Source organism: Podarcis filfolensis (assembly GCF_964270895.1).
Source record: "Podarcis filfolensis genome assembly, chromosome: 2".
Taxonomy (NCBI): domain Eukaryota; kingdom Metazoa; phylum Chordata; class Lepidosauria; order Squamata; family Lacertidae; genus Podarcis; species Podarcis filfolensis.
This window is the reverse complement of record NC_139605.1, coordinates 18,465,073-18,487,625: the sequence shown is the minus strand read 5'-3', so window position 1 is coordinate 18,487,625 and position 22,553 is coordinate 18,465,073. Positions and strand designations below refer to the sequence as shown.

Here is a 22,553-nt window from a genome sequence, read left to right as displayed (position 1 = left end):
CCAAACTTGGGGGGGTCCAGCTGCTTTTGGACTACAACTCCCATCATCCCTAGCTAACAGAACCAGTGGTCAGAGATGATGGGAATTGTAGTCCAAAAAACACCTGGAAAGCCAAGTTTGGGAAAACCTACACTAGAGGCATGGCATGCTCAGTGACCATGCTTTGACTGTGTGTCTGTGTCTATGTACACACACACACACACACACACCACCCTATACCCAGAGGTCTCGGGGCGGTTCACAGAACAAAATCAAAATATGAAACCACAAAATATACAATCAAAATAAAAACAGCAACCCAATAAACCCCTAGTATCAATTTCAGAGCAGCTGAAACGGGTTCCATTGATTATGCTGCCCAGATGTGTCGCTGGAATATATTCATCTCTTTCCTCCCCTTGGTGCTACCCTACATACGTACACCCATCTGAATAAAGGCTTGCTTCTGAGCTGTTGGGAAAATGTGTCCTCCTCCCCATATTTGGGTTGTGCCCAGTCTGGTATGCCCTACAATGGCCAGACTGTCTCATTGCATTTGCCCAACCACCCCTGATAGACACTACCATCCTGCTGCCTGGCACAAATGCATGTGAAACCTACTGTTGCTTCCCATCAGCCACTACTACTGTTCCAGGTAGTTGCATACTTGACATGTGTCCCCACCAACACATCTCTGACTTAACAGATTTGGTTTCTGTCTTTTGCTGTATTCATAGTGAATAGATTATGCTGTTCCTCTCGCAAGAGGACTCCTTTCCCTTGAAGGAATCCTACTGCAGACAAGTGTTAAAAGAAAACCAACTTGATCTATCGAAGGGGCCCATGGCAAAGTGTCCACATGCTCACTTGCAAAACAAGGCCCCTCCTCTCACCAGTACACTCAGATCTTTCTCTCTTCCTACTTCCTACTTCCTAACTGATACCAGTACCTAAGTAAAGTACTTGGTGGGGGTGGGGGTGAGATTTTTTCCTGAAGAAGAGAATTCAAAGACTCCATTTACACAAGATGCTCCAGCATTGACCGTATATTTAATATTTAACACATAAAGTTTATTAGTGACAGATTTGGATTTACTGATTCGATTCTCAAATAGAAAAGTACTTATTCTTGTCATTCATGAAATCATGCTCCCCTCTAAAAACTTGGGATTGCATTTTCTATATATGTATATATAATGATTGAGCTTTAAAATGCTGTATTATTAGATTCTCTATTGTGTGACTGCAGCCAGGCATATATTTCCCCTCATCCCCAGTTGGGAGGAAATTATACTGGGCCTTTCTAGCATGTTCAGCTCTTTATTTGTATGATCTCTCCATGCATTTTCTCTGCTCCTTAGGTGTAGACCAAGTCAAGAACCTCATTCATGTTAGTGCGTGGAAGCATGCGGCGCTGCCGCAGCCGTTTAATACTGCCATCCACATGGTAGCCCGTCTGCTTGTCGTGAATGCAGTTGCGCAGGTAACGCCGGGTGGCTTTGAGCTGATCAATGTTCTCCCCTGTTTCTACTATAGAGCGATCTAACTGTGCCGTGGACTACAAAGAGAGACAAAGGCAGAAAAAGACAAGTAAGCAGGTGGTCCAGAGTCAGGGAAGATGTCCCCACCCGTCAGCTGCCCATCCGCAAGATGGGTTTGCATTGTACAGATAGTTCAATTTAGCAGTGTTGCCTCCAGTCCTAGACTCACTTACGTGGGCAGTAAGTTCCATTGAACTCAGTAGGATTTTCTTGTGAGTAGACATCTATAGTGGAAATAGCCCAATTCCTATACATGCAGCACAGGCAGGGAGCCCTTTTTAGTCTAAGGACTGCATGCCAGTGGGAGATGGGCCCAGCAGCAAAAATGGGTGGGAGCAATGGTTTCAACAGTAGACTACATTCCAGAAATTCAGAAGCCTATACAGTGGTACCTCGGTTTACGAACTTAATCCATTCCGGAAGTCTGTTCTTAAACCAAAACTGTTCTTAAACCAAGGCACGCTTTCCCTAATGAGGCCTCCCACTGCCAGTGCCCTTCCACTGTTCAGATTCCATTTTTAGACCGAGGTAAAGTTCTCAAAAGGGACGCGGGTGGCGCTGTGGGTAAAACCTCAGTGCGATCGTAAGGTCGGCGGTTCGAATCCCCGCGGCGGGGTGAGCTCCCGTCGTTCGGTCCCAGCTCCTGCCAACCTAGCAGTTCAAAAGCACCCCTAAGTGCAAGTAGATAAATAGGGACCGCTTTATAGTGGGAAGGTAAACGGCGTTTCCGTGTGCGGCGCTGGTGCTGGCTCGCCAGATGCAGCTTCGTCACGCTGGCCACGTGACCCGGAAGTGTCTTCGGACAGCGCCGGCTCCCGGCCTCTTGAGCGAGATGAGCGCGCAACCCTAGAGTCGGACACGACTGGCCCTTTCGGGCAGGGGTACCTTTACCTTTAAAGTTCTCAAACCAAGACACTATTTTCAGTTTTGCGGAGTTTGTAAACCAAATTGTTCTTAAACCGGACTGTTCTTAAACCGAGGTACCACTGTACAAACATGCCCACCTTCATCCAGGCAAACAAGAGGCAGTTGTCTGTCTCTAACCTGTACCACTTTACCTGCATAAGGTTCCAGCTTTAGGAAGAGAGTCAACTAATTTTTGCAAGCATCAGCAATCAGCTCGTTGTCAGCGCTTCCAAAGCCCTGTCCCTTTGCCAGCAGTGGTTTTATTTCAAGCCACACGGGCAGAGGTAAACAGGTCACCTGACATCATTGTCAGATAACTGAAAGGTGGGCAAACCCGCCTATCAGCCAAAGTTGGCTTGTAGAAGATGTAGCAGGGGAGGACAGGGAATAAGGATCTGGCCCACCAGCCAGATCCAGTTCTCCACACCAGTTATATTGCAGTCAAAGGCCTGCTCATTGCCCCTACTGGCATCCTACCTGGTTGAGGATAGCAGCTTCAGGCAGCTGTGTTCCTACATGTCTTTGGTACACCTGCACCACTGGCCGTGTCAGCTTCTCCCGTGTCTCCAAGTACTTGCTACTTTCAGGACCCTGTGGATACAAAAATGGTTCAGAATCAAAGGAGGATTCCCAGAGGTGGAGAGGGAAAGGGGAGGACAAGTCTTCCCCAGTTAATCTCCAAGCAGGCAGAGCTGGAGGGAACCGGAATGTGAAGACCCACAGCACTGGCGCTTCCCAGCTCTTACTGCTCACCAAGGCCATGCCCCGGGTAACACGCATCTCATGCTGGAAACGTTGGCAGCGATGCAGGGTGCTGCGAGTTCCTGCCAGCGTAATGTCAAGCCGTTCCTACCAAAGAGAAAACAATGAAGGAGATGTTGAGCCAGATTGCTTGGAAACACGAGGGTGCTGTTGATGTGGAAAGGTGAGAATGCGTGTGCAAGCATGCAAAGAGTAGGAGCAATTCAAAAAGGGGACAAATTTCCGACTATTAAGTTTTGCCTACTTGAGAACACAACAAACTCCTCACACCTTACAGCAGGGCTAGCTAACTTTTTTGGCCTGAGGGCTGTATTCACTCTTCATCAACACACCAGGGGCAATGCAGTGGTGGGGGTGACCGCCCCACACTCGCTCATACACACAACACACAGAGACACATGCAAGCCAGCTGAAGGGTGTGGGGGTTATCACTCATCCCTATTCATTAAATGGTTGATCTAATGACTGGAGAAGGGGTGAATTAATATTATTATGCCGCTAAACATTACAGAATACAAGAGCAATGCAAATTCAGCAGGCCTCTAAAGAGAAACTGTGATAATGCTTCAAGTCAACTTGATGTGTGTGAGAGGGAGAGATTCGAACTGGGACTGCGGTAGAGGTGAAAGCCCACCCGCTTCTCCCATGCCAGTCCTGACACATCTCGGGGGTCCCTATGCCTGCTGTTTATGTTTTTCAAAAGACACAGCATGCAAGGTCTAATAACATGGATCATTATCACATCTCCTTGGGCCCTGAGCTACTGGCTACCACCACGTTTTGTAACTTTGCTGTGCAAGAAGTTTGTGTTTGTGTGTGTGTGCAGTGGCCCAATTTCTGCGTTGCAGAGGCATGTTTAATCGAGAAGGCGGGAACAGCTTTGTTGACTTTGAGCAGCGCTGCATAAACAAGTTTCACAGATGCATCCACTGAGGCTGAGACTTAGTGTTAAAAAGCAGGGTTTCACGCCATACGTGGTTCTGTATGCACATGCAAGAATAATTTCATGTGTAACACAGCCAATTTATCAGCATGTTGGGTTTCCCTTTACCTTATGACAGAGAGTCTCATCCCTCTTGCCCTGCAGGCTGTTTTCAATGGTGGTGTGGGCTGTATTGCGGGTGTCTTGCGCTTCATTGATGGCCTTTTGCATCTGTTGGAGCACATCCTTGGTAAGAGAGGTGAGGCGCCGGGCATCCTCTAGAGCCGCTGCACACTCTGGAAAGGAAATTGGAATGCTTCTAAAATCTGGCTTGTTGGTTCTGTTAAAATGGTGCATGATACCCCAGCTCCAATCACCTCCCTTTGCCGGTGGGTGATTCTCTGACACTGCCCCTTAAATAATCTCCTATTTTAAGGAAAGTTTCCAGTTCAGCTCTGTGTTTTTGTCTTGGAGCTTAACCAAAGTTAAGCCTATGCAAATCTTTGTTGTTGTTGTTTAGTCGTTTAGTCGTGTCCGACTCTTCATGACCCCATGGACCAGAGCACGCCAGGCACTCCTGTCTTCCCCTGCCTCCCACAGTTTGGTCAAACTCATGCTGGTAGCTTCGAGAAAACTACCCAACCATCTCGTCCTCTTTCGTCCCCTTTTCCTTGTGCCCTCCATCTTTCCCAGCATCAGGGTCTTTTCCAGGGAGTCTTCTCTTCTCATGAGGTGGCCAAAGTATTGGAGCCTCAGCTTCAGGATCTGTCCTTCCAGTGAGCACTCAGAGATGATTTCCTTCAGAATGGAGAGGTTTGATCTTCTTGCAGTCCATGGGACTCTCAAGAGTCTCCTCCAGCACCATAATTCAAAAGCATCAATTCTTCGGCGATCAGCCTTCTTTATCGTCCAGCTCTCACTTCCGTACGTCACAACTGGGGAAACCATAGCTTTAATTATACGGACCTTTGTTGGCATGCAAATCTAGGCCAACCCATTATATTTGAGGGGCCAGAGACAAGCACTGCCCCTCATTTTTACGTAGCCCGCCCAACGAATGAATGGCTAGTACAGTAATATGAATTGTAAATAATGTTCCTTATGGAAGCTGCGGAGGGATTTTCCCCTTACCTGGTGTGAAGGCTGCAATGGGGTTAGGGATGGGTGTCTCGTTACGCTCCACCCAGGGGGATGAGGGACGGCTCAGTCCAAGCCAGGAGTCACGCCCAGCCCCTAGGAGAACCATGCGGAAAGGTTGTGGCACCAGGTCCAGAACGCGGCCCCGTTCATTGCACAGCATGTTCAGAGTTTGCCGACATGTGCCCAGTGCCTGCAACAAGTCGTTGGGTGGAAGAAACCATGATAAGAAACTAGCTTCCATCCATGCCCCTCCAACCCCAAATCTGAGCCACACCATTTAGGTGCAGAGGAGGGAGAAAGCTCAGACCGCCAGCAGCGACTATAATCCAACTCCTTCCCTCTCCGAATTGCCTCCTGCGGTGACAATTCCATCCAGTTATTATGTTGAATTGCTGCATAAGGGGTCACAGCAAAGAATGCTGGGAACTGTAGTTTAATTTCACAGGACTACCAATCCCAGCACACGTAACGAAGCTACCTCACCTCCTGAGATCATAGGATTCCGCCTCTGTGCTGTATAAGCAGTATGTGTATTGCTGCCTTAAAAATCGTTATATAAGAAAAGCAAAAAGTCCCCAAAAGCAGAATACAAAATATAGCAATATAACAAAAAATTGAGGCAATCCTAAACTTTCATATTTGTCAAGGGTGTCAACTAAGACCAAATAAATGGAAGTGTCCCCAGATGTTTTGAAAACGTTTTAAACTTTTTGTTTATCTAAAAACCAATAAGAATTATTTTAAAAAGAAGAAAATGTCTTTCATTTCCTTTGTCTTCCCTTTAGAGGGGATAATTACAAGTGCAAAGCCCTTCTGTGTATGCAGGGGGGTGTTATTGGGTTGCTGATTTTATTCTGATTATATATATATATTTGGTTTGTATGTTGATCTTTTCTGTGAACCGCCCTGAGGCCTCCGGGTATAGGGTGGTATATAAATTCAAAAAATTATATTTATTTATTTACTTACTTATTTATTATTATTATTATTATTATTATTATTATGATGATGATGATGATGATGGTGATGATGATGATGATGATGCTGGTGTCCACCTGGTCTGCCTCCCTTGCCTGTACAGGTTGTGGAGGCTTGTCCCTGCCTTCATTCCCTGCCTTGTTTCCTACCTTCATATGATCTTCTGACATCGCCATCATCCCTTCCAGCTTGGCTTTCTGTTTCAGAAACTCATCCTTCTCCCATTTCATCAGTGCATCTACCTTGTCAGGTACCTACATACCAGGGAGAGGAACAAAGGTTGGGTGGGTGAATGGTTGCAAAATAGACTGCATAGCACATGGACACTTCGAGATTTGCAGTACAGTCATACCTCGGGATGAATACACTTCAGGTTGAGTGTTTACGGGTTGCGCTCTGCGGCGACCCAGAAGTAACGGAACGCGTTACTTCCGGGTTTTGCCGCTCGTACATGCACGTGACGCTCAAAATGACGTCGCACGCACACGTGGAAGCGGCAAAACACAACCCGCGCACACGCAGTTGCGTGTTACGTTCACTTCAGGATGCCAATGGGGCTCCGGAACTTGGCCCATCTAGCCAAGCATCCTGTTCGCATAGCGGCCAACCAGATACCTCTAGGAAATGAACAAGGAGGACCCGGGCACAACAGCAACTGGCATGCATAAGCATATTGCCTCCGACAGTGGAGGGAGAACATGGCCATCAGGATGAGTAGCGACTGATAGCCTTGGGTTTTTCGTAAGTGGAGGAGGAGGAAGAAGAAGAAGAGTTTGGATTTGATATCCTGCTTTATCACTACCCGAAGGAGTCTCCAAGCGGCTAACATTCTCCTTTCCCTTCCTCCTGCACAACACTCTGTGAGGTGAGTGGGGCTGAGAGACTTCAGAGAAGTGTGACTGGCCCAAGGTCACCCAGCAGCTGCATGTGGAGGAGCGGGGAAGCGAACCTGGTTCCCCAGATTATGAGTCTACCGCTCTTAACCACTACACCACACTGGCACACTGGATGGCTTCACTGCAGGGTTGAGATGCAGGTCTCACCTTCTCTACTTCCGGTCGGTGCTCCCGAATGGCCTGGCTCTGCTTGTTGGTAACGAGGCCCTGGCGGATTTGATCCAGCGTGGAGTCCAGTTGTAATCTCCAACGCAGCAGCATCTTGAACTGGTCGTTGATCTCCAGTAGTGCCTGCCGCAGGCGGCTCACCACCAGCCGCGTCTCCCGGACGTACTGGGCCACATACTCGTTGTTCTTGAGGGTGGCGTAGTCTCGGCAGCAGGGCAAGGCCATCTTGCACACCCAAGGAGGGGGTTTGATTTTGCTCCTCCACAGGGTCACCCCCGGCCCCTCCGGTGGCTTGCTTGTCACCTCTCCAGTCGGATGGACATCTACCTTGAATTTCCAAGAGTCGATCTTGGTCTTTTTCTCATACGGCGTTTCCTCAGGCTGGCCTGGGGCTCGGAGCGGACACCAGAGGTCGAGGGCATCCTTCGCGCAGCGCTGCGTCAGCTTGGAGGTTTCGTGAACAGTGGCATGGGTGTCCCTGTGCCATTTCTCAGCACCTACCAGGCCTGTGACCAAGTGGGCAGGGGGCCCCATGGCTGCGGTGGAGCGGCTGTTGCTGCCAAGGAAGAGGAGCAAAAATCACTCTGCAATCCTGCTGCAACTTCATGGGACAGGATGCCGCTGCGGTTTGAGAATAAACTACCAAGTGGTGGGGCCAAAGTTGGACGGGACCTGGAGGGGGACTGTGAAAAATGCCATTGTGTTCTGTATTGAGAGGGAGAGGAAATGGATCTACATTGGTACCTCGGGTTACATACGCTTCAGGTTACATACTCCGCTAACCCAGAAATAGTGCTTCAGGTTAAGAACTTTGCTTCAGGATGAGAACAGAAATTGTGCTCCGGTGGCGTGACGGCAGCAGGAGGCCCCATTAGCTAAAGTGGTGCTTCAGGTTAAGAACAGTTTCAGGTTAAGAATGGACCTCCGGATCAAATTAAGTACTTAACCCGAGGTTAAGTACCATTAGTTCCATTAGGTCCAGTTGTGTCCGACTCTGGGGTTGCGGCGCTCATCTCGCTTTATTGGCCGAGGGAGCCGGCGTACAGCTTCCGGGTCATGTGGCCAGCATGACTAAGCCGCTTCTGGCAAACAACAGCAGCTCACGGAAACACCGTTTACCTTCCCACCTATTTATCTACTTGCACTTTGTCGTGCTTTTGAACTGCTAGGTTTGCAGGAGCTGGGAACGAGCAACGGGAGCTCACCCCATCACGGGGTTTCAAACCACCGACCTTCTGATTGGCAAGTCCTAGGCTCTGTGGTTTAACCCACAGCGCCACCCGCATCCCTTACAAAAATGCATATGGTTGGGTAATTAATGAACAAAAAATCCACAAAAAATGTTCGTGAAAAGAACATACAAAAATGAACTATGTTAGGGAATACTGATTTGCAAAGATAAGTATATTAGACAAAACTGCATACAAAATATGTGTGTTAGGAGAAATTTACGCTAAAATGCTTACGAATTTCTATAAGGACTTTTTAAAACAAACGAACTGCAAACTGATGTGGGCATGTGGAGAACTGGACATGAGATTGGAAAAATGAGAAACCAAGAGAAACTGAAATTGACAGATTCACCCATCCCGAAATGCAGTGGTGCCCAATGGTACAAATGTCACTACGAACCATAAAACACCGTTCTAAACACCTGACGCCAGCTCGGTCTCAGGTGTCAGCTGGAGATTAAAAGAGTTCAGCATTTCTAAAATTGTGAAATCCCCCTCCCCGGCCCCCGGCCATTCCTGGTCCCAAATTTTAGCATTTGCAAATGCTAATTTGGACTTGAGCTGCTTCTTCTAAGTATGTGTGTCTTTCTGTGTTGGTGTGGGTGTGGAATAGTCACATTTCGAGATGGGAATCTCAAATTCTTAGAACCCGAATCTGAGACAGAGCAAAATTTGGGTTTGAGGTTGGGGAGTACACAACTAAAACCAGTGATTTTTTCTAAAAAAAATGTTTAAGGGTACTCTCATTTTGACTCAAGAAAATCACCATTTTTGAGTTCAAATTGGGAAAAATAAATACAGTAAATGGACAAAAGTACAAAGATTCACAAAATGTTTAGGGGTATGCGTACCCCTGTACCCCCCCAAAAAAACCACTGACTAAAACTATGAAAATACTGTACATCTGGTTTAAACATTTGGGATGGAATTCAAATTTTGGCAGGTGGCAACTTGAGCTGTAAAATCTGGTGTGTTCCATTAAACTGGTCCAAGGTCCTTTAAGCATTTGCCCCTGCCTGTCACGTGCTCCACACATTCAAACAATAAGCAATGGTATTGCTTGAGTCCTCATTGCTAATAGCCCTGATCTTCCATAAGAACATAAGAAGAGCCTGCTGGATCAGGCCAGTCCAGCATCTTGTTGTCATAGTGACCATCCAAATGCCTGTGGGGAAACCTCTGAGCAGGATTTGAGCAAAGGAGCCCTCTTCCCTCTTGTGGTTTCCATCAACTGGTATTCAGAAACATTACTGCCTCTGACCTGGCCATCTCTTGGGTTCTCGCCACCTGCTCAGAGCAGATTCATTGAAATTAACGTACCTGAGTTAATAATATCCATTCATTTCAATGGGCCTCCCACAGGCAGGGCAAGCACCTCTGGCCTCCAAGCTCCTAGTCCAGGCATAGGCAAACACAGCCCTCCAGATGTTTTTGGGACTACAACTCCCATCATGCCTAGCTAACAGGACCACTGGTCAGGGATGATGGGAATTGTAGTCCCAAAACACCTGGAGGGCCGAGTTTGCCTATGCCTGTCCTAGTCCGACACTTTTACCGCTACATAATCCCACAGTATTCCAGAGCTTGCAACACACGCTGCAGATTTATCACACAACAATATACAGTAAACTAGTTTTGTGGATTTTGATGGATCAGACCAGGCATGGCAAACTCTGGCCTTCCAGATGTTTGGGACTACAATTCCCATTATCCCTAGCTAACAGGACCAGTGGTCAGGGATGATGGGAATTGTAGTCCCAACCATCTGGAGGGCCGGAGTTTGCCTATGCCTGGGTCAGACCCAAAATTCAACCAGTTCACCCTTGTGTCCCAAAATTGCCTCTTTCCCTGCTGGGGAAGCCCAGTCTTACCTGCAGCCTGCAAAGAGGAATACTGGAATAAGGGAGTATTAATGAGGACAGTTACCAGTGTTGCGAGTGCGAATACCCCACATACCCCTAGAAAACGGAGCAATAGGAGAGGCTGCACCTCGTGGCCTGGCCTGGGTCCATGGTGAGGAATGATGGAGGTGGGAAGAGGGGGATCAAGTTAGCTGGGCCTGCTTGAGCTATCTTTACCTGGGTCCAATAAGGCTGAGATCTCTAGGGCAATGTTAAGGGCACAGGCCTCGGGTCCAGCCTTCCGGGAGGGCATGGGAGGCCTGTGTCTCTTGCCTCACCCAAGCGGACGGTGAAGTCCTCCAAACAGGCTCTTCTCTGGCACAGGCCAAGCCGTCCCTGTCGCTTCAGCGGTGTTGGTTGCCATGGCAGCAGGTGCTCGCCTCACAATGCTGCTGCCTTGCCAGAGATGCCTCACATAAGCGGAGGCAGCAGAAGCCCTTGAGAACGAGCAACAGCTCGTCTTCCTGTATATTCAGAGAAATTTGAGCCGTCGAGAGCAGGAGGGTTTGCAACGCGATGTAAGCAGCAGAGACTCGTAATCTCAAGGCCGGGTGCTGCTTTTACTGCATTCCCTATTTGGTTTCTGGCATCTGGTTTCTTCCCTCCAAGCAGCTCAAGGTGGCAAATACGGTTTAAAACACAACAGCAACAAACCCGTAACTCTGAAAGCTTATCTGTAGCATGTAGGGGAACCTAGCAAGTCTAGTACAGTGGTACCTCGGGTTAAGAACTTAATTCGTTCTGGAGGTCCGTTCTTAACCGGAAACTGTTCTTAACCTGAAGCACCACTTTAGCTAATGGGGCCTCCTGCTGCCGCCGCGCCGCCGGAGCACGATTTCTGTTCTCATCCTGAAGCAAAGTTCTTAACCCGAGGTACTATTTCTGGGTTAGCAGAGTCTGTAACATGAAGCGTCTGTAACCCGAAGTACCGCTGTATATCGTATGTCGAAGCTTCCGCAGACTAGAGACTACTTTATCACGGGCATGAAGTGTTATCCTGAGTTGTAAGTAGATAGGCAGTTGGGAGATTATGAAGTGTCCAGTCAACAGAAAAATGAAACGCAGTAAGTACACCCGGTGATAAATATTGCTTCAGGCCACCCCAATATCCGAGCGGGGTGAGATTCCAGGTGTTCCAGGTGCTTACACAGGGTTTGTGTTTCCTCTGGAATGAGGGACAGCGGAGACTGCAGTGACTTTATGATATAAGGTTTATTTACACATATATACAACTTGAGCCTACAATGGAGGGGTTCACAGCATTAGCACCCCTAAAGGGTCCTGCTTCACCCAAAGCCACAGCCTTGGATATGAGCAGAAATCAGGCATGTCTCTCCCTCACAGGATTTCGCTTGCTACTTCCTCCAGCTTCTGGATACTAAGCCTTACGGGGAGCGCTTGAAGGAGCTGGGTGTGTTTAGCCTGGAAAAGAGGAGACTGAGAGGAGATATGATAGCCATCTTCAAGTATCTCAAAGGCTGTCACGTGGAGGAGGGAGCATGCTTGTCTTCTTCTGCTCTGGAGGGGAGGACTCGAACCAATGGCGTCAAGTTGCAAGAAAGGAGATTCTGACTAAACATTCGGAAAAACTTTCTGACAGTAAGCGCTGTTCAGCAGTGGAACAGACTCCCGGGAGAGGTGGTGGACTCTCCTTCCTTGGAGGTTTTCAAGCAGAGGTTGGATGGCTATCTGTCATGGCTGCTTCAGCTGAGATTCCTGCATTACAGGGGGCTGGACTCGATGACCCATGGGGTCCCTTCCAACTCTATAAATCTATGATTCTATTATTCTAGCTTGCCCTTACACACACACACACGCCTACACACCCCCTTGGCTCTGGTCGTTGTCTTTTCTATCTACCCTCAACAATTTAGTATCACCAGCAAAGTTGGCCACTCCAACTCTAAATTGCTTATGAACAAGTTAAAAAGCACAGGTCCCATTACCAATCTTTGAGGGACTCTGCTTTCTATATCTCTCCATTTACTGCTACTCCCTTTTTCTGCTTCAAAAGTACAGTGGTACCTAGGGTTAAGAACTTAATTCATTCTGGAGGTCTGTTCTTAACCTGAAACTGTTCTAACCTGAAGCACCACTTTAGCTAATGGGGCCTCCCGCTGCTGCTGCGCCGCCGCTGCACGATTTCTGTTCTCATCCTGAAGCAAAGTTCTTAACCCCAGGTAATATTTCTGGGTTAGTGGAGTCTGTAACCTGAAGCATATGTAACCCGAGGTACCACTGTACATTTGAAACACATTCCCCCCACCTTTGGGCACTGTAGTTTTGTTAAGGTTACTGGGAATTGTAACACTGGGCAATTGTAACTCTGGGCAATTTTCTGATCTATATTATATATATAAGTGGTTACATGAAGTGCCCAGAATTCTTCGAGGGGAGAAAGGTGCTTTAAAGGCATACCCTCCAATATTTCTCTGATGAAAAGAGGGAATGGGACATCCCATTCCATAATGATAATTTTACTATTTATACCTCACACATCTTACTGGGCTGCTCCAGCCACTCTGGGCAGCTTCCAACATATAAAAAAAAATATAAGAAAACATTAAACAAACTTCCCTATAGAGGATTGCCTTCAGATGGCTCGGGGGACAGATAACTCCATACCCTCCAACATTTCTCCAGTGAAAGTAGGAACATCCTAAGGAAAAGTGTGACATTCCGGAATCAAATCAGAAACCAGGATGGCCTCTCTAAATTAGGGACGTCACTGGAAAATAGGGACACTTGGAGGGTCTGCAAAGGTCAAAGCCTATGACCTTACAGATAGATTTCCTGGTCCATCAGGCACACGCAAGCTAAGCCATGGAGGGCAGTTAGGCCGAGGCAGAGCTGGGGTAAATGTGAAGCCTAAGGGTGGGAATAAATGGGGTGGTTTATGAAGATACTTGGTGATTGGCAGCTTGGTCAGCATCTTCTTCAGTGACACCTTCCTGCTTCAGCGCTGAGATCTCATGGAAAATAGGGAGCATAGTCTCTCGCACGCGGTCTGCAAATTCTCGGACATCAGCTGCGCTCAGTCCCTCGGTCTTCATGGGCGGAAGGATCTGGATTGTCACTTCCCCTTGGAAGAAAAAAACAAAGGAAATGCTGTACCCCCTGCAAACGGAGCCCCCTTCCCCAGTCCAACTTAGGCAGCAAGCATGGAGTCTGGAAAAACGAGTTTGCTTCATAGTCTCAGGCCATGTCCCGGAACACTTCCCCATCCCATTTCTTTCCCACAGCTACCTGATGTGAATTTTTTAATTTTCTCGTTGAAGAACGTCCGATAGGAGGAAATCACCACAGGAATAACTGGCACCTGCGTGGACATAAGGCACATCAGCCACCAGTCAGATGGAAATTTACCTTTGCTGTAAATTGTGGACAGCCTCAGAAGCTGCTTCCAAGGGAGTCCTGCTTTTTAATACTCTCACAGACTAAGCACACTTCCGGACAACCTGTTTGTTGACCGTTCACTTTGATTTGCTCACTGTGAGGTCCGCTGACACCACATCAAACAAGTGTTATCTCAAAGTTTCCACTGCATTTCCCCTGTCCTTATCACAAAAAGTTGTTGTTTGGGGGATTGGTGCTCCCTGCCTCCCTGCTTTTCATCTTTGGTGTTTTGTTGAACTTTTTTTTTTTTTTAGTCTCTTGTTTTGCTGTTTTTTTAATGGGCCAGATTCAATGAAGGAGTCCTGCTGCTGGCAGAAGCCCACACAAAGGGCATATCTGCTCACAGGAGAGAGGAAAATGCTACAAATTAGATTGCTATAACAAAAAGGGGAGAAAAAACCCCTATGGAAAACCACACAGAAAAATATTGTGCCCTCTGGCACCATCTGGTGTTGTGTGTTTATAACGCATTCAAAGCATTGTTTCTTTACTAAAGTCGCTGAGTCCAAAGACTTTGGCTAGTGCAATGGGGCTTTTCCCAGTGCCCCATCCCAAATTGGCATTAAGTGGAGTGTCAGAAGAATAGCACACAGGGGAAAGTGGTGGGGGAGGAGCTGTAGTGCTATGTGTTTTTAAAATACCCCTTTAAGATCGTTCCCTGCTTTGGGTATGCATCACTACATCAGCTCCTGGCAGGATTTGGAGAGTGTAATCTGTCCTGTGATTTGAAATTGATTACACAACAAAATACCTTATACTGAACCTGAGGTAAATTTGCCTAATGGCAACAGCTGGCAGCCCTGTTTGGCTGACCTCAGTCCAACTGCAGCATATAAACTTTAAAAGTGGGACATGCTCCCAGCTCCTACAAGCCTGGTCTTTTTAGCTTAGGATAGCCACTCAGAGAATGAGTCCACTATTAGTAAATTGAATGCAGGAAAAAACAAGAGGATTGGAAGCTGAATGATCTCACCTGGGCTTCCACGGCCAGAAGGAAGGCCTCATGTCTGGATGAGAGCAGACCAGCGCTGTCATTGTCTCTAGTGCCTTCAGGGAACATGCAAATTCTCAGCTGGAGGGGAAAGAAAATACAGTGGTACCTCTGGTTACGTACTTAATTCATTCCGGAGGTCCGTTCTTAACCTGAAATTGTTCTTAACCTGAAGCACCACTTTAGCTAATGGGGCCTCCTGCTGCTGCTGCGCCACCGCAGCACAATTTCTGTTCTCATCCTGAAGCAAAGTTCTTAACCCGAGGTACTATTTCTGGGTTAGCGGAGTCTGTAACCTGAAGCGTATGTAACCTGAAGCGTCTGTAACGTATACGCTTACAGTGTACTGTACCTTGGGTTACAGACGCTTCAGGTTACAGACTCCGCTAACCCAGAAATAGTACCTCGGGTTAAGAACTTTGCTTCAGGATGAGAACAGAAATTGTGTGGCGGCGGCAGCGGGAGGCCCCGTTAGCTAAAGTGGTACCTCAGGTTAAGAACAGTTTCAGGTTAAGAACAGACCTCCGGAACGAATTAAGAACTTAACCTGAGGTACCACTGTACTGAAAGGATGTTCAAACATGAATTTTCTTTCACCTGGAACCAGAATACAGAAAAATCCAGTGGCTACAATTTAGTCTCTCCCTAATGTGATTTCTTCCAGTTAAGTTTTCATCTGCTCTGATACTGCAGAGGACTCAATACAGAAAACAAGACTTTTTTTAGCCTAGAAATAATGGCCTATATCCACCGCTTTTTTTCTTTTAAAATATTTAGGGGTACTCTCATTTTCCTACTCATATTGAAATACTGCCCCTCAATGAGGCCAAACTTAGATTCACAAAACCTTTAGGGGTATGCATACCCCTGTGTCCCCCCAGAAAAAAAGCACTGCCCATGTTATGTACTAAGCTTGGATCCTATAACAATAGGCAGGTAGGATCCTAGAATGCAACAACCTGATTGGCCTGCAGGAGCAGCCCAATCAGGCCCCAGGAGGAAGTCAATCAGCCTATTAGGTCGGTAGGATCCTAGAATGCAACAAGTGATTGGCCTGCAGGAACAGCCCAATCAGGCCCCAGTAGGGAAGCAAAATCAGCCAATCAGACGGGATCCATTGTGTAAATAATGTATATAAAGCCAGAGGTTGGGGGGAGGGTTTTATTCACTGTTTTACGAGCTGCAATAAAGAGCATGAAATCACTATGCGACTCCGAGTATATTTCAGCCTATATCAATAATGGCTTGGAAGGGTGTCTGTCTGTCTAGCTGTCTATCTACTGTATTTCATTTCCTCCAAGACATGCAAAGTGGTGTACAGGGTTGTCTTCCCATCAGTTGCCATTGGCAAGACAGGGCAACAATAAACGCTCACATAATCTGTCACAGGTATTGCTGCAGCTTGGCAGGATGGGCGAGGTGGCAGTGGGGTTGGCATGGTGTAAAAGTACCAGTATAGGATTGACTCTGCTGGTGCCTTCACTGAGCAGACATCACTGCCTCCTTGCCCCTCTCATGGAATCATAGAACCGAAGAGTTAGAAATGACCCCAAGGCTCATCTAGTCCAACTTCCTGCAATGCAGGAATTGCAGCTAAAGAACCTCCAACAGGTGGCCGTCCAAATTCTGCTTAAAAACCTCCAATGCAGGAGAGTTCACCTCAGCGTCGCCGCACCCTCACCCCCCAAAGAGTCCATTCCACTGTTCCTGTCAGAAAGTCCTTTGTTTAGTCAGAATCTCCTTTCTTTTACAGTGGTACCTCAGGTTAAGAACTTAATTCGTTCTGGAGGTCCGTTCTTAACCTGAAACTGTTCTTAATCTGAGGTACCACTTTAGCTAACAGGGCCTTGCGCCACTGCCGCATGATTTCTGTTCTCATCCTGAAGCAAAGTTCTTAACCCGATGTACAGTCATACCTCGGGTTACAGCCGCTTCAGGTTGTGTTTTTTTGGGTTACGGACCGCCGAAACCCGGAAGTACCTGAACGAGTTACTTCTGGGTTTCGGCGGTCGCGCATGCGCAGAAGTGCCGAATCGCAACCCGCGCATGCACAGACGCGGGTTACGAACGTGCATCCTGCATGGATCATGTTTGCAACCCAAGCATCCACTGTACTATTTCTGGGTTGCAGAATCTGTAACCTGAAGCGTCTGTAACCTGAAGCTTCTGTAACCCGAGGAACCACTGTAATTTGAATCCAGTGGTTTGGCTCCTGCTGTCCGGAGCAGCAGAAAACAAGCTTGTTCTGTCTTGACAACCTTCAGATATTTGAGGATGGCTTACATATCACCTCACGGCCTTCTCTTCTCTAGGCTAAACCTTCCCAGCTCCCTCAACCATTCATCACGAGAGTTATTTTCCCTGACACTCACGTTGTCACGGACCATCGCGTCTGCTGCCTCCGATATGGAATTGGCGGATGTTTCTCTGTTCCGGCGGTCAACGAAAACGAAGCCGCTCAGCCAGCAGGCAAGGCCAACAGTAAGAAAGTGTAAGATCTCCCTTTTAACAATGAAGGTGCTTCTCTCCGGCAAGATCTGAAGCATCGCTGGGACAATTGGAAGACTGTCAAAATGAAGTCTGGCTGTGCAGTTCCTCCCACCCTTCCCTACAGCCCCTAGCGAGAGAGGTGATGTAATAATTAGATTTGGGCTGGGTACCAAATCTTTGCTTAGCTGTGAAGCCACCGGGATTATCTTGGCCTACCTCACAGGGTGGTTGTGAAGATAAAAGTAGCCTGGGTTCCTTGGAGGGAGAGGGATGTGCATGTTGTGTTTTATCTGCCTATTCACACACCTGGATGCAAGGAGTATAACCCTCACAATGCATAGCCCCTCTTTACTATGTTTATATAATGCTATTCATTATGGCCTATGGCCAGGATAAAATAAACTCTCCTATGAACAGAAAAGAGCTTGCACGTGATTTTTGTGACATTTTGGTGGGCCCAATAAGGGTATCTTGACGGCAATTATTAGAGGCCTTTCAAATCAGAGAATAATTAAAGAGTGGGATGGAGTGAAGGAATATATGAAAAAATATGGTTCCAGAACTGGAATATTAATAGATAAAATGGAAAACATGCAGGGGTAAGCAAGGAAATAATCAAGAAATTAACTGAATAATGATTATAACAACACAACAAGACAGAAGAAGCAAAAGATTGAGATCACACATGAGTGAAGAGGAGTGGGGGGTATGGGGGAATTTGAAGTATAATATAAAAATTTTAATATAAAATTTCTAACTGTGATGTATTTGTATACAGCAAAGAGAAATTTAGAGTAATTAGGTATATTTGATTTAGTTAATCATGTAACAGGTTTATATTAGGAAATGAATATGGATGCTGAATTTGATGTTTGTAATTTTTCTTTTTTTCTTTTTTGGTTTTGGATATATATTTTTTTAAGAGTATATTATGCCGGTAGTCCATGCCCTCCTACCAGTGGTGATCTGAAGATATTTTCTCTATCAGCAAATGTCTGCAGGGCAGGTAGTTACTCTCTGTGGCCCACTGCAATTTGGATGCCACAGGGCAATATGTGTAAAGCTGTAGGTGGGTCACTCCAGCCCTTCAAACTGGATGGGAGAAAGAGATTGAGGCAACCAACATACCCAGGATGTCCACATTGCATTGCTGATTGGCAACCACAACATACGGCACTTTCAGGTTCAAGTTCTGAGCACCCTGCACCTTGAATTTGATGCCGAGGAAGTATTTCGCTGGCAGCAAGGCAAAGCGGAGGACTCTGAAACAAGGGAGCAAAACCAGAGGCGTTTCAGGAAGGTCAAAGGCGTTAAAGGACAGGAGCGAGAACTTTACAAGCAAGACAGTTGCCTGCTACAGCCTGTTCGGATGAAAGCTAGTACAGGCATACCTTGGTTTTTTAACAGCTTAGTTCTCGAATGTTTTACCTTGGAAGTCAAATGCCTTGTGACGCGAACGTTTTGGCTCCTGAACACCGCAAACCTGGAAGTGACTGTTCTGGTTTGTGAACTATTTTTGGAAGTCGAACGTCTGGCGGGGCTTCCGCAGCTTCCGATTGGCTGCAGGAGCTTCCTGCAGCCAATTAGAAGCCACGCTTTGGTTTCTGAACGTTTTGGAAGTCAAACAGACTTCCGGAACGGATTCTGTTCGACTTCCAAGGTACGACTGTATGGTGTAGTGCATGGGTAGGCAAACTAAGGCCCGGGGGGCAGATCCGGCTCAGTCGCCTTCTAAATCCAACCCGCGGACAGTCCAGGAATCAGAGTGTTTTTACATGAGTAGAATGTGTGCTTTTATTTAAAATGCATCTCTGGGTTAGACTTGTCTGAAAGATCAGCGAGCCTCTTCAGCAAATGATCAGTGGTATCTCTACGAATCTCAGCATAAAAAGGACATCTAAAAATATATATGTTCGGGGCTTCCTATTTCCCCTAATGGGCAGGCGCAAAGTCTCTGTGTGTATGGGACTCTTCTATAGGAGCCTTCCAGAACCTATGAGGGCAAGGCCGAGCTTCTAGCAAGAGTGAAATCCCTTCTTGCATTTCTGGATGCGAGGAAATAGAGATATGTTGCTGGAGTGGCTACGTATTTCCCGTTTTCTATGATTTTATAATCAGGGACCCTCATCTCTGGGTTATTTGTGGGGCATAGGAATTTGTTCTCTTTTTTTTTCAAAATATAGTCTGGCCCCCCACAAGGTCTGTCTGAGGGACAGTGGACCGGCCCCCTGCTGAAAAAGTTTGCTGACCTCTGGACTGCTGCATCACAACTGGGGAGACCCAGGTTCAAATCCCTAGTTGGCCATGATGCTCGTTTTGGCTACTTCACAGGGATGTCATGAAGATAACAAGAGGAGCATCTTGTAGACTGCCCTAAGCTTGGGGAAGGGGGGCAATAGAAAAAATGAAATAATCCAAGTGAGATGCACATAGCAGGCACAGGGCCCTTAGATCTGGATTGCAGGAAAGCCAAATGGTTAAAGCTCCCAATCAGATCTGAATAAGTCACAGCTGCCTCTCCTTGAAGCTGAAGGAATGTCATCTCCTCCAGCCTTTGATGAGTATCTTAACTGTCAACAAACACTTTCCCAACCATGAAGCTCTCTTTCTTTCACAATCATGGGCAACCCAGTCAACAAAAGACTGCTTAGCAAAAAGGCACAACTCATTTCTGCTGTTAAGCCAGCTTTCCCCAACCGGCTGCTCTCCAAAGGTTTTGGACTACCATCCCCACCACCCCCAGTCACCATGTCCAATGGACCCTCCCTCCCTCAGCAGAGCTTGTCCCTGTGTGCTAGGGAATGTGAGGGTGGTTTGGTCTCCACCATTTTTCCACAAGGGGTTTTCTTGCTGTGGACAACCCTACTCCATACTGAGGGTGGGCGAGCCTCTCAGTTTCAGTTTCTCTCATTTTGCCAGTCTGAAGTTTAGTTCTCCACCTTTCCAGCTTTTTTAAAAGTCCTCGCGAAATTTTTTAGAGTGAATTCCTCCCGGAGTGAAACAAGCTCCCCGCATCCCCACCTTTAGTGAAGAAGATCTTCTGTAGTGTGTGAAGGAGAGGCTTCACCTCCCGGACAGTGAGATAAAAAGGTAAAGGGACCCCTGACCATTAGGTGCAGCCGTGACCGACTCTGGGGTTGCGGCACTCATCTCGCTTTATTGGCCAAGGGAGCCAGCGTACAGCTTCCGGGTCATGTGGCCAGCATGACTAAGCCACTTCTGGTGAACCAGAGCAGCACACGGAAACACCGTTTACCTTCCCGCCGGAGCGGTACTTATTTATCTACTTGCACTTTGACATGCTTTTGAACTGCTAGGTTGGCAGGAGCAGGGACCGAGCAACGGAAGCTCACCCCGTCGTGAGGATTTGAACCGCCGACCTTCCGATCGGCAAGTCCTAGGCTCTGTGGTTTAACCCACAGCGCCACCCGCGTGCTTTTTGCTAATAGATGCATTTCTATATGTGCACTTTGCTGCAATGTATGCATTTCCACACACCTTACTTGTCTGTAGAACTGCATTGCAAAATCCATAAAAAGTAAATATCGAAGGATGGAGGTGTTTCAGTTCGCATATTGTTTTGGAAAGTGCAAATTCCGTAGGTTTGCCTTTAAAAGTGAACTGGATCGTGTCTCTAGAGTGGGGTGGGGGCCTAATTTCACAAAATGTGATAAGGCAGTTCTGCTGGATTTGGTCCCAACCTCACCCTCTCATACTGCTGAGCGTGGCTCTGGGCACCTGCCCCAAAGTCCCTGAAGGGCATCGCTACTTAAAAGCTCATTAGTTATTGGGCTGCTATAAAGGAGTCACATCGCACACTCTTGCGTGAGCACAGAGTCCTTAAAAACAAGATACAAAGCCACACGGCAGTAATAGTTCACTCACCTCACATTTGACACTCTTCGTCCCCGGAGAGCTATAACAGGAAGTGCAAGGGAGGTCATATTGAACATCCAAATATTTAGGAAGCAAACCCTGAAATAATATCTGAAGGTATTGCTGTAATGATAGAGGAGCAGCCCTGCAAAGATGAACAGGAAGAAATTGGCCAGGCCAAGAGACTGGGCCATGTTGTCTTCTGCAGACGCTCCTAAGTCTGCGCACAGTTTGCCTCCAACATTTAAGGTTTCGGCATGGCTGGGCGTGGAAAGCACAGCAGAGAGAAACATGCTCAAACATGTACACTCCAGCAAGAGAGAACTCCCACTGTTCTTAATCACCATTCTTGGACTGCATGCAGGAATCATGAATACGTGGGCAGTGATGGCATGTATTTTTTGTGATAGAGAAGGAAGGAAGGAAGATTCCTCGGTCCACTCAATACCACAGCAGAGGGCAGCTAAAAGGTTGCCATAAAAAGTGTCTTAAAAGTATCCACAGAAGGCTGCCGTCTAAGTTTGCCAACTGTCTAGAAAAAAATTACTATAGTGATGGCCACCAACTTGACTTGATCCAGCAGTCTGTTCTTTTGTCTTTAACTAGCCTGGCCTACCCCTGTGCTTTTGTCACCAGATTGATCTAGTTATCAGAAAGTCAAGATGTTTGTCTTTATGGCAGGAAGGTAAGCAATATAATTAGCCTTGGTGTGGCCACATCTGCAGCACTTGTGCCGTAAGGAAGATCATGGAATAGAAAAAGGGCCTAGTGAAATTTGTTGGCATTCTTTCTTCAGTCCATCCTTGCTATCACTTGGGGAAAAGATCACATTGAGAGTGTGCCCTGCCTGGTGTGCTGCAGCAATGACCACCTGAGAGACCCATAGTTGTCATGGATATTGAAGTCACCCAGGATTACCATTTAGTGCCCCCCCGCCGCAATATCCCAGGGACTGCCTGATCAGGAATGCAGCTGGGAAACAAGGTGGTTGGCAGACCAGCAGCAGCCATGGTCTATTTCTCTGGACCAGCAATAGGTTCAGACCCTCTAAACCAGGGTCTCCCAAACTTGGGTCTCCAGCTGATTTTGGACTACAATTCCCACCATCCCTGGCCACTGGTCCTATTAGCTGGGGATGATGGGAGTTGTAGTCCAAAAATAGCTGAAGACTCAATTTCGGTAAACCCTGCTCTAAACCCGTCTCATGGTTAAGAGGCTTCCTGATCAAGGAGATGTTTCTATAGATAATAGCAACACCCCTGCCTCAACCCCATAGTCTAGCCTGGTGCAGTATGGAAAAAGCAAATGGGCACAGCTGGGTAAAAGCAGGTCCACCCAGCTCACTCACTTAAAGTCAACCAGATCAGCCTCTCAT

General features: G+C 47.1%; 3 protein-coding genes and 1 long non-coding RNA gene across 6 annotated transcripts in view; 1 reads left to right on the top strand and 3 right to left on the bottom strand.

The window, feature by feature from the left end:
* The window catches only part of LOC310757424, a 116,629-nt gene that overhangs the window by 11,664 nt on the left and 82,412 nt on the right, over window positions 1-22,553 (top strand). The window lies entirely within an intron of this gene.
* TEKTL1 (tektin like 1) lies at window positions 1,280-10,883 on the bottom strand. 2 transcript variants are annotated; one of them, XM_083601849.1, is made up of 8 exons: window positions 10,603-10,883; window positions 7,272-7,848; window positions 6,378-6,482; window positions 5,242-5,440; window positions 4,240-4,406; window positions 3,180-3,275; window positions 2,904-3,017; window positions 1,280-1,537 (listed from the first exon to the last, which is right to left on the bottom strand). In XM_083601849.1, the coding sequence occupies exons 2-8, from the start codon at window positions 7,824-7,826 to the stop codon at window positions 1,337-1,339; spliced, it is 1,437 nt and encodes a 478-aa protein (XP_083457975.1). In that variant the 5' UTR covers window positions 7,827-7,848; window positions 10,603-10,883; the 3' UTR covers window positions 1,280-1,336. The 2 variants fall into 2 exon arrangements, with proteins under 2 accessions (XP_083457975.1, XP_083457976.1); XM_083601850.1 differs by having other exon boundaries at window positions 7,272-7,997; window positions 10,603-10,772.
* Window positions 8,333-22,553, bottom strand: part of LOC310756768 (uncharacterized protein) — a 47,527-nt gene continuing 33,306 nt past the window's right edge. The window contains exon 5 of one of the 2 annotated variants that reach the window (XM_083601479.1): window positions 8,333-9,967. The gene's annotated coding sequence lies outside the window, so the exon portion shown is untranslated. Of the gene's footprint in view, window positions 9,968-11,618; window positions 12,494-22,553 lie in introns of those variants that run through there. The other variant, XM_083601478.1, reaches the window with a different exon arrangement.
* On the bottom strand, window positions 11,619-21,628 carry LOC310757091 (1-acyl-sn-glycerol-3-phosphate acyltransferase alpha-like). Its single transcript, XM_083602243.1, has 6 exons — window positions 21,188-21,628; window positions 18,431-18,564; window positions 17,185-17,360; window positions 14,795-14,893; window positions 13,672-13,744; window positions 11,619-13,507 (listed from the first exon to the last, which is right to left on the bottom strand). Exons 1-6 carry the CDS (start codon window positions 21,547-21,549, stop codon window positions 13,320-13,322), a joined length of 1,032 nt encoding a protein of 343 aa, XP_083458369.1. The 5' UTR covers window positions 21,550-21,628; the 3' UTR covers window positions 11,619-13,319.